The sequence below is a fragment of the Narcine bancroftii genome, chromosome 12 (genome assembly GCF_036971445.1).
Source record: "Narcine bancroftii isolate sNarBan1 chromosome 12, sNarBan1.hap1, whole genome shotgun sequence".
NCBI lineage: Eukaryota > Metazoa > Chordata > Chondrichthyes > Torpediniformes > Narcinidae > Narcine > Narcine bancroftii.
Window position 1 is genome coordinate 74,708,727 of NC_091480.1, and position 12,143 is coordinate 74,720,869.

General features: G+C 40.5%; 1 protein-coding gene across 1 annotated transcript in view; it reads left to right on the top strand.

The window, feature by feature from the left end:
* Positions 1-12,143, top strand: part of LOC138747551 (WAS/WASL-interacting protein family member 2-like) — a 76,888-nt gene that overhangs the window by 60,740 nt on the left and 4,005 nt on the right. The window contains 3 exon segments of the mRNA XM_069906867.1: positions 5,645-6,304; positions 11,910-11,953; positions 11,955-12,111. Of these exon segments, the coding sequence (XP_069762968.1) occupies positions 5,645-6,304; positions 11,910-11,953; positions 11,955-12,111 (861 nt within the window).

The window sequence follows — 12,143 nt, forward strand, 5'->3', positions numbered from 1 at the left end:
AATATTTTAATTGAATATTTTAATTGAATGTTTTTTGATAGGGATCAATTAATATGTTCTGATATGCGGCAGTGAGGGATTTTTTAAAAACAGTATTCCACTTTTTCATGGCATAACATTGAACAACTCATAAAAAAGCCAAGATTAAATCATAATAGTTATTTATATAGTTGACTGCATTGAAGGAGTGTGATGCTATTTAGAGAGATGTTTATAAATGTCACCTCTTTTTGAATGGATTTAAGGTGATCTGGTACAATTTGAACAAAACTACCGTATTTTCATGTTTATAACATGCACACACATAAATGCGCATTAAATCATAAATTGTTTTTTAAAAATATTTTCGTTTAACGCGCGCACACATGTATTATGCGGGTGTAGTCTATCCGACTGACAAAAGCAATTTTCATTTAAATGGAACATGAGACAAAGCACATACCACTATCTGCCACAGTTAATCTCCTACAATTAACACCCAATCAACTTCCCAAGAGGTGTCAATTGCCCTTTATTTAGATGATATCCTGCTGCAACACATTAACAAGCTTTTGTAGAGGAATCAATTAAATAAATCACAGACCGGCTTCAGAGTGCCTGGTTTCTAAAAAAAAATGCATATAACATGTACATTATATGTGTGTTTTTTTTCAAAAAGATACTATGTTTCTTCCTGGTGCATTAGGTAATGGAGTCTGAGTCTACCCTGACCAACCATACATTGTACATCAATTCTACATTTATTCTATTTTTTTTATTTTCCTGAATTCTCCAACTCTTCTTGCATTTTGTGCATCTACATTGGAGGCAATATAAAGTGGTTAAATTCGACCTGTGCTGTATCTCTTCAGGATAAAACAACAGCTAGACAAATGAGCTACACAAACAATTTTTAATTACATATTACTAGCCAGAGTGGGGAGTGTAAAAGAGGAGTAACTGTTGCTACTGTTTCTTTCTGCTATACCCATTCAATTAATACAGAGTGTTTTCAAGGTCGCAGACTCCACGTGCAGTGGTCTTGGCTCGGAGCTGCCCCCTCTTCTTTCTCGTTAGGTTTTTACTATATCTCTTTGTAATCGACTAAACAGGTGTGGTTATATATCTTTGTAGCTGAGCAGTTACAGTTGCACTGTCTTGCAGTTTTGATAACATGATGTCTGGCCACTTTCCTTTGTCTGTTAATGCTAACAAACTTGCATCCCGTAGCACCCTTACATTTTCCTGCCCTCCCCTTCAACAATGAACCCACGTATCTCTAGGATTGGGGAAGAAGCCTGAGTGGACAGTCACAGAGAGAATATGAAAACTTTACACAGTCAGGATTGAACTTGTATCTCTGGTGCTGTGAGGCAATTGTACTATTCATGTATAATGGCCCCCTGCATAACCAGCTGAGGTGAGGCAAACGTTATCCAAAGTGAACCCACGCAAGGCGGCAGGACCAAGCAACATACCTGGTTGGGTACTGAAGGACTGTGCACACCAATTGACGAAGTCTTCAAATATCTTCAACACCATTGTTCCAGCGAGATTCAAGACAGCCAACATCCTGATATCCAAGATGGTGACAATAACAGACCTTGATGACTGTGGCATTGACCTCTACCATTATGGAAGTGATTTGAGCATCTGATGATGGAATGCATTGCAGCACACCTCCCAGAAATGCTGGACCCATTTTAATATGCCTGTAGAAGAAACCATTCCACAGATGATGCTATAGCCTTGATCCTTCACTGAATCCTGATCCACCTGAAGAACAATGCCTCATACGCCTGGCTGCTGTTCATCAACTTCAGCTTGATGTTTAATATGATCATTCCCCCAGAGGCTGTGCAGAAGCTTACCTCACTGGGACTCAACACCCCTCTCCATAACAGGATTCTGGACTTCCTAATGGAAAGAGCACAGTTTGTCCAGGTCGGTAACAGAACATTGAGCACCATCACTTGAACACTGGAGCACCTCAGGGCTATGTGCTCAGCCTGCTCCTGTTCAAGCTACTGACCCATGACTGCATTGCCAGATCCAATCTAACAGTGTTATCAAGTTTGCAGGTGACACAACAGTAACAGACACAACACCTCATTAGCAGCAATTCAGTCACATTACAAAGAGGTGGAAAATCTTGTGATATAGTGCAAGAGTCCACACTGCTGAAGATCCAGCTGCGCTGGGTGGGTCACGTCTCCAGAATGGAGGACCATCGCCTTCCCAAGATCGTGTTATATGGCGAGCTCTCCACAAGAGGTGCACCAAAGAAAAGGTACAAGGACTGCCTAAAGAAATCTCTTGGTGCCTGCCACATTGACCTCCGCCAGTGGGCTGATATCGCCTCCAACCGTGCATCTTGGCGCCTCACAGTTCGGCGGGCAGCAACCTCCTTTGAAGAAGACCGCAGAGCCCACCTCACTGACAAAAGGCAAAGGAGGAAAAACCCAACACCCAACCCCAACCCACCAATTTTCCCCTGCAACCGTGTCTGCCTGTCCCGCATCGGACTTGTCAGCCACAAACGAGCCTGCAGCTGACGTGGACATTACCCCTGCATAAATCTTTGTCCGTGAAGCCAAGCCAAAAAAGAAGAACATCCTGACTGTTAAGATGAAGGAGATGATCATGGACTTCAGGAGGACCACGAATGATCATTTGCTACTACACATCGGTAACTCTGTTGAGGAGTGAGTGGAGAGCACCAGATTCCTTGGACTTCACTTAACTAGTGACCTAATGTGGACTCAACCTCTCATCATTTGTCAGGAAGTCATAACGGCGACTGAGAAAACTCAAGCAGGTAAAGCTACTGGCCACCATTATGTCAACCTTCTTTAGGAGCTCTATGAAGAGCGTCCTGGCCGGCTGCATCAGTGTGGTACATTTGCTGCAGAAAAATACATCGGAAATCAATCCAGAGGACTAAAGGGTGGCAGATAGGATCATTAAAGTCTCTCTCCACCATCCCCATCAATGTGATCTACCTGGGATTGTTGTCTGAAGAGAGCACAAAAAATCATTGAAGATCCCTTCCACCCCACACACATCTTTCAGCTGTTCCTGTCAGGATAAGATACAGGAGTATCAGAGTCAGGCTGAGAAACCACTTCTTCCCACAGGCAGTGAGAGTTCCGAAGGACCAAAGGAGCTGTGCTCACTAACCATTTAAGGCTCTCATTCACAAAATCTTTATTTATATGTATGCATGAATACTTGTCCTGCATATGTATTGTTTGTATGTATGTATGTGTTATGTCTGGTTGTGTGTTTTGCACCGAGGATCGGAGAACATTGTTCTGTTGGGTTGTAATTGTGCAATCAGATCAAGAGAAACTTGACTTGACCTTGACCCTGTTGTTTCTACAAATATCTGAAATTAAAAAAAGAAAATGTCTCAAGCATTATATATTTAAAGAGTGAAACATATTAATAAATGCCAGGCTTATGATTGTCTCATCCCTAATTACAGATGTTGCTTTACCTGTGCCCTCATACCATTGCAGTTGGCTCAGTTTTGAATTTAAACCATCTCTCTTGTAGCTGAGCTCATCTTTAATCTGTTATGATTTTTCTGTACGCTATAAATATATAGCACATTAAGAAAAATTCTCATTTGGTTTCATTATCACTTTGACTTAAAATGTGGCCACACTAATGCCATAACTACATAACCAAAGTCCAACATAGGTGGAAAGAGTAGCTGAATCATTTGAGCTTCCTTCTTTGACCATGTTAAAGAGATTAATATTTTTGTAATTGTAATTGGGTTTGTGCACTTAAGCAATAGACGTAATTGATTCCAGGTTTTCTGATGATCGCAACACCTAGAGCTGGGTAAAGTACAGGAGGATGATGAATGAGATGAAATGCTTTAGATTTTCAATATTGAAAAGAAAAATATTTAAAAAAAATTAAAAATAAATGTAGTGAAGGATATTATTGCAATTAAATTTTGTTTTTCTCTATTCTTCATGAATTTTGTATGGTCTCCAAATAAATGTGGAGAGGCATGAAAATTTGACATGGAATCAATTCCATAAATGTCAGGGAGTAGATGTAAAACATTGACATTAAATTCAATATCTTTTTCACTGAAACAATAGTTGTGGGTTCAAATCTAATTCTGCAGATTTAAGGCCAAGTACCTTAGAAAAGCTGCCTTATTTTAAATAATGCCCCACTGGACCTGTCAGATAGACATGAAAAATACCTTGGTGTTATTTTGAAAAAGGGAGTTATCCCCTATGTTGTAACTAATGTTTATTTCTTAAGCAATTTCACAAAAACAATTTTTTCCTTAAAAAAAAAATTGGCAATCTTGATAGACATCTTCAAGATGAACACAGATAATTTAAGATTTGCTATATTATGTGGGAAATTGAAGAAACATTAAATTAAAACTTTTATTGAATTTAGCAAGTTTAATTGCCTAAAAATGCTGACACGTTGCATTAGTTCAACTGACCTAAAAATGTTTTGCTGCTGATTTTCATTTGTACTCAGCATCTGATGCCTCTCATGCCAGTGTCTAACAATAGTCGGCCAGCAATGATGGGTTCCAGTTGCCCTGATACTGCTTTTCCATAGTCACAATGTCCTGGTGAAACCTTTCACCATGTTCGTCACTGACTGCACCGAGATCAACAGGGAAGAGGTCCAAGTGCGAATGCAGAAAATGAATTTTCAATGACATGTTGGACTTAAAATATGACAGAAATCACAAAAATATAGGTTGGTTCTTTAAAAAAAGTTGTATGTGATAGGAAAATTTAAAGGTGGTTTTTGTGATCGGTCAGCAGCCCAAATGCATAAAATATGTCCAAAGGTGTTCAGGAAGAAAAATCTTTGTTGTCCAGTTTAATTGACATTTTTCTGTGCATATTGGCTGCATATTTGCATAATTACAACAGTTCAAACGTGCTCCATTCAGGTGAAGTGCTTTTAACATCATTATCAGAAATGCGTGGATGTCAGTATTCCTATTGATATGTGCCAGTGAGGATTGTCACAGTAGTAAGGCTTTTTGATCATGTTCATCAGTGGTTTCCAAACTTTCTTTCTACTCATACCACTTTAAGTAATCTCTACGGAATAGGTGCTACCTTAAATAAGGGATTAGTTAAGGTGGTACGGGAGTGGGGGGGAAAGATTGAGAACTGCTCTAGACCCAATTGTTACTGAAATACTTTGCTTGAGAAAAAAGGTCATTGGTCCATTTCCTTTGGAGTTATGATACCGTGCAGATAACGAGTCAATTAGGATATGATTAAAACAGTGGTTTTCAAACCTTTTCTTACTAATCACAGAACACCTATGGCATAGGGATTACTTAAAATGGTATGTGAGTGAAAAGAAAAGGTTTGAAAACCACTGAAGTACATGCCATTGGCTTGTTCTGTCCAGTGTTGACCTTCATACATGCACTTTTGTGAAGGGGTCAACAAAGAATTCCAGTTTCTAGCAATCTTCCACTCTTAACTTCCCTTTTATTGCATGATCAATCTCATTCTGCAAATTTTGCAATTTAATCTCAGGTGGTTCAAGTTTGATTTGCTTGGTATTTTCCAAATAAACTTCTCCATCAAGGAGGCTAGAATGTTGTTTCTAAAATATGGCATTTTACACTTCAATTCTACTTTATTTTCAGAATCTTCAAGTAAAACAGCACTAAATCCACCTAGCTCAAGATCTGCTGCGCCTCGACCACCTCCTAGCAGCAACCGCTACAGTGATGATTCTGATTCACAAAGCAAAACCTCTCCTCCAGAGCTGCCAAGAGTTCACCGACCTTCATTACCAGATCTTTCCAGCTCATCCCGCCCCAGTAGTGGTGGAGGTGTGAGACACAGCGCATCAGCACCGCCGCCGCCACCTCCAATTGGAAGACGTACAAATCCGCCTCCACCACCTATGCACAGCAGTCGAACTCATTCCAGTGGACCGTATAACAGAGAAAAACCTTTGCCTCCGACACCGGGTCAAAAGACACCAGGCATGAGAGATGGACCTCCTGCCCTTCCATCAGTCAAGCCTCCTCCATCACCAATGAATCCCAGGCTCAATAGCATTCAGAGCCAACCTTTGCCGCCACCTCCTCCACCATACAGGCAACCACCCTATGTGCATAATGGCCCTTCAAGTTCTGGGAGTGAAGCTGCCCCAGAACTCCCGCAAAGACACAATTCATTATCGCGGAAGTCAGCCGGACCAATTCGGGGAGTTGCTCCTCCTCCTCCACCTCCTTCTCTTTCCCCTTCCCAAAACCGACCACCACCACCTGCCAGGGAACCACCAAATCGTGGCACAGGTAAGTACCTTGTGCGCAAGTAACAGAATTCAAATGCCATAGACAACTCAAAAATTGGTACTGAAACCCATTTTCTTGATGATTGATAGGATTGTTAAGGGAACCATTTGAAAATTGGCTGGTCTTAAAATCAGGCTTTCTTGCTAGATTAATATTTTGAAAATTCATATCAAGTTCTTGATGCTGATTGAGGATATCTTTCAAAAAATGCATGCATGTAGGCATGAGTAATTTAGAATCAAATTGGAAGATAATGAATTTGTCATACATGAGCCCAAGTACATATGCCCAAAATTCTTACTTGCAGCCAAACAGATAATTTGTTTTTTTAAAAAAAAACTTCCAATAGTTTACATTACTGTATGGAAAGATATAAACAGAAAAGGTAATATTCACAATTTGAGTAGTGCAAGAAAAAAGATTTCAATAGGGGCTGACAGATGACTAACCATTGGATTTTTTTTTTACCTTGATACCCATTAGCTTCAAATGATGTAATATTTGATCAAATATCGTCTTGATGTGTCATCTCACCCCGGAATTCACCTGGTTTGGGCTCAGGCAGGGATGAGCTCTAGCATAGAGTGATCTTGATAAACCCCAAACTGGACTTTAGTGAGTAAGATGTTAGTGAGTAGGTACCACATGATAGCATAGCCTGATGAAATCTGTTCCCATAATGATTGAGAGTAGGCTGATTTGATGATAGTCAGCTGGATTTATCCTGCTTTCTGAAAACAAGGCACAAGGCTTACCTGGTCAATTTTCCACATTGATGAAAAGGTACCATTTTTGTAATTGTACTGGAGTGGCACAACAAGATCTGGAGCACAGGTTTTCAGTCGCTGGCATTTTGTATTGTCTTGTTTTTAGTTGTTTCTTAATATCAAATGGAGTGAATTGAATTTTCTAAAGACTGACCTGTGCTGGTTAAGATCTCAGAATGAACCAGAGGTAAATAATCAAGGTAGAATTTTAGGCTGAGCGTGATTGGTGAATGTTTCAGAACATTTGATGAATTGTGAAGTAGACTTTAAGTTGCAGATGATGCCTGCAGGAACAGGAAAAGAAAATTGTCAATTGAAGCTGAGAAGTAGTTTATTTATAGTGTTGAAACATGCTGCCTTGCTGTGCATCAGAATGTCGCTCCTGATGGCTGTTTATGGGGAGCCTTCCAACTATTCAAGCAGGATAAATAAAATCATAATAAATTTCTCGCAGGTTCTTTGTTGAATTGCCTCATGAGAGTAATGAACATTACCTATTTGTGGCCTAAGTACAACTTGAGGAAAAAAAATAGCTGAAAAGATGCTTGAGTGAAAGACCCGATTTGTGGACATGTCTTTAAAAGAAGCAAAATTCACCAGGGTGGTTTCAGTATGTATAATTATGGTTAAAAATAAAGGCTAGAAAGTTGACAAGTTTGAATTGAAATGGTTTAAGGACAGCTTGATAAATTTTCACGATTGTGATGTACAAATTATAGGACGAAGATGCAAAATAATTTATGGGACTGCTGAAGAAATTTTCTTTAAACCCTGACTACAAAAAAATAATTTTGTTACTGTCTCATCTAAATGCTTTTAAAAGGTAATTAGTTGCCCATTCAGAGCCAGCTCTTCAGCGCTTGACGTCCTGCTTTGCGGAAACTGCCAAAATGTTTGGCCTGGAAGTCAGCCTGAAGAAAACTGAGGTCCTCCATCAGCCAGCTCCCCACCATGACTACCAGCCCCCCCACATCTCCATCGGGCACACAAAACTCAAAACGGTCAACCAGTTTACCTATCTCGGCTGCACCATTTCATCGGATGCAAGGATCGACAATGAGATAGACAACAGACTCGCCAAGGCAAATAGCGCCTTTGGAAGACTACACAAAAGAGTCTGGAAAAACAACCAACTGAAAAACCTCACAAAGATAAGCGTATACAGAGCCGTTGTCATACCCACACTCCTGTTCGGCTCCGAATCATGGGTCCTCTACCGGCACCACCTACGGCTCCTAGAACGCTTCCACCAGCATTGTCTCCGCTCCATCCTCAACATCCATTGGAGCGCTTACATCCCTAACGTCGAAGTACTCGAGATGGCAGAGGTCGACAGCATCGAGTCCACGCTGCTGAAGATCCAGCTGCGCTGGATGGGTCACGTCTCCAGAATGGAGGACCATCGCCTTCCCAAGATCGTGTTATATGGCGAGCTCTCCACTGGCCACCGTGACAGAGGTGCACCAAAGAAAAGGTACAAGGACTGCCTAAAGAAATCTCTTGGTGCCTGCCACATTGACCACCGCCAGTGGGCTGATAACGCCTCAAACCGTGCATCTTGGTGCCTCACAGTTTGGCGGGCAGCAACCTCCTTTGAAGAAGACCGCAGAGCCCACCTCACTGACAAAAGGCAAAGGAGGAAAAACCCAACACCCAACCCCAACCAACCAATTTTCCCCTGCAACCACTGCAATCGTGTCTGCCTATCCCGCATCGGACTTGTCAGCCACAAACGAGCCTGCAGCTGACGTGGACTTTTTACCCCCTCCATAAATCTTCGTCCGCGAAGCCAAGCCAAAGAAAAAAGAGTTGATAAAGAGGAACACTAATGGCGTATGGAGTGCAATTATGTAAAGGCTTGGAATTGGTGGATTAATGTGCCGTAAAGCAACAACATTTACTTGATGGGCTTTGTGGCCTGTTTCTCATGATTCTTTATTTTCAGAATTTACATTAGAGGCTGTTTTTTGCAAAAATCACTAAAGATGAAAAAGGCCTTTATGGGTGGTGATAGTAATTGAATTATTTAGCAGATAAATGGATCATGTGCTGATGTAATAATGGTTTACTAAAAGGAGGGCAAGTTGAAACCATTGGGGTAGTTGAGGGGCAAGATTATGCTAATAGGGTAGTTGCAGGCAACCTTTTGCCACCGGTAGGCAAATACATACCAGGCATTATAGAGTTACAACCAGCCCAATTATTACTGAAACCAGGAAGCATATTTTCGTCAGAAAACGTTGTTGCCAAAGAGGAACAGAGATGTGCACAGATTGGTTTAGTAATCCAGACAGAAAAAAAACTAGGCCTGTTTTCCTTCAAGCGTAGGAGATTGAGAGGCGTCTTTTTGAGCTGGTTAAACTTATAAGGGCCGTAGATAAGGTGAAGAGTGACAGTGTTTCCTAGAGTAGGAAAATCTAATACTAAGGGGCATAAAAATGAGGATGGGATTTAGAAGGGACGTTAGGCGACAGTTCTTCGCTCAGATGGTGATAGGCACAGACAAAGTGATAGAGGCAGGGATGTTAGCTTTCCTTAAGAAACACTTGGATAATTACATGGATGGGAAGGGCCTGAGCCGAATATGGCCAAGTGTGACTAAAGCAGGATGGCACGCTGTTTGGCACGGACAAGCTGGCCCTGTTTTTGTGCTGTATGACTCGATAAACAGATGCTGGAATTCAAATCCCACCACAATGTGGTGGCATTTAAATTCAGTTGATAATCTGGAAGTTGGAAAAACTACATCAGGCAGTGATAATAATGTTGACTGCAGAGAAGCAATTTCAGATTTGTTTCATGTTATTGGTTCATTAAATACACTCAAATGGCCCTGTTCAATTTAAATAATTAATGCAAAGGAGTGGACAAGTTTTACATGTTTTCCATGGCTTAGAAATTTTGAACTGTTAAAGAAACCGAACCAATTTGAATTACAGAATTGATCCTTCAAAAGTCTTGTTTTTATTTACAGATTTTTAAAAAATCTGAGTTGAAAGGTTCCACGTGATGCTAAGCAATGCAGATTTTTAGAACCAATTTAATTACAGCTTTAATAAATATTGTGACCCAGACATTGAATACAAAGACTTATCTCCCTTCCACTATCCCTGCTTACACTAGATACAATTCCTTCAGAAAGTTGCTCTACAGTTCCCCAATCCATTTACTTTTGTGTTCTTGTTCTTGGTTGCATATAATGAAGATGATGTTTACAGTTAATGTTGTAATGTGTTTAAAATTCCCCAGTAACGTAATGGACTGCCAGGAGCATTGTTTTTGTGGCATGATCTCGGACCTGGACCTATATTCACTCCATATCTACTCAGGCCTACTTTCTAGATGGCCATCAGAAGCAGGAACTTCCCTTTTTTTTGCAATTCTGCCCTAATATTTGGAGAAATTTCACCTTGGGCCTTGTGTCATTCGTTTGACCCTGCTGTTTCCTTGTGGAGCCATCAGGAATGTTGGGAAGAGGGTGAACGAGGGGAGATCATGTCATACAAATAATGTCAATATATCTTTGAAATTATTCTTAAACTATGATTGCAAATTCATTGATTTTTTTTCATGACCGAGGCCAAATATACCAATGCTGGTTCACTCCATACACATTTCAGCAATTTAAAAATCAAATGTGAATAATTTGTACATGGGGTGTTTTTAAGTGCAACATATAGCAACTAAATTGTTATTCCCACAATTTCTAGGAATGAATCATAATTGTTTTGCAACTACTCTTAAGAAAATAAATTAGTAAATACTGGGACATCATTGTGGGAAATGCCACTTTTCATGTAGGTACTCAGCTGAGATATCGCTCTCGCAAGACCTTGTGATCTCTTGTTTCAAAGACCAACAGGAATGTTGTCCAATCTGTCCTGACCAATGTTTATCTTTCAATCAAGTGTAACTAAAATTATCTGGATACTATCATGTGGTTTGTGGGGTCTTGAAATGCTCATTTGAACTGCTGAATCTCTTGCATTGCAACACTTCACACTTTGTTAGCTGCAAAGAACTTTGGGATGCCCTTAAATGCGCAAGAGAGATGCCATCTAAATGCAAGGTCTCGATCTCTTCTTCCCCTTGCTTTGAACATTGAGCTCCTTCAGTAGTCAGCATTGGATTTAGCTTGATCTCTAAAATAAGATTCCACATAGCAGTCGATCAGCTGATCTCAGGCACCTGCCTGCTTTTTGCTCGGACCTTGATAAACGGCTCAGACCTGAAACATGGGTTTCCCTTTACTTCGTATAGACATTGCAAGACTTGCTGAGTATCTTGAGCATTTTTTTGCATTCCAGTACAGTCAGTGTCTGCAGACTTTCCTGTTTAACTTTTTTTAAGAAAAAGCTCAAAGCAGGCTCCTATGTGCCTGCATCTATTGTTCTCTACCAGTAACTAGTAGTACTAAATCCAGCTTTATCCACAGTAGGATGACCTCGCATGTTATTTCCAAAAATAGTTGGAGCAAACTTGGAGCTGGCTGGCAGTGAATGGGAGGCGGTGAGAGTGCTGTATAGAAACTTGATTTTACTAATAATAGGGTAGATAACTGCTTAAAAATAATTTGTAATTTCAAATATTGATTGCAGATTATTTGAGAAGAAAAAAGCACAAATGGGATAGTATTTTACACGTAGATTTGGAAAGAGCAGATGATGTATCTTGCTAAGTTTGTATTTTGATTTTTGTCTCCAGTAATTACCATCAAATCTAGCAGTGTTAATTCTTTCTCACTTTTCCCTTTTTTTTCTAGTTACCAAACTGTTTGGATTGAATCATAAATGTATTGCCTTATCTGGCACTTGACAGAAATGCGTTGTGTTCCACAGCTCCTCCACCACCTCCCCCTGCAATGCGGAACGGAGCCAGAGAAGTCCCCTCCCCCCTTGCCACCATATAGGATGCCCTCTTTAGACCCTTCACATCGAGGCAAGCCACCACCACCGCCAATGCGGACTCCTGCACCTCCTCCACCGCCACCTTTGAGAAATGGACACAAGGACTCTGGATTATCTTCCAAATCATTCCTAGGTAACAGTGGGATGAAGAATGCCAAATTCCAA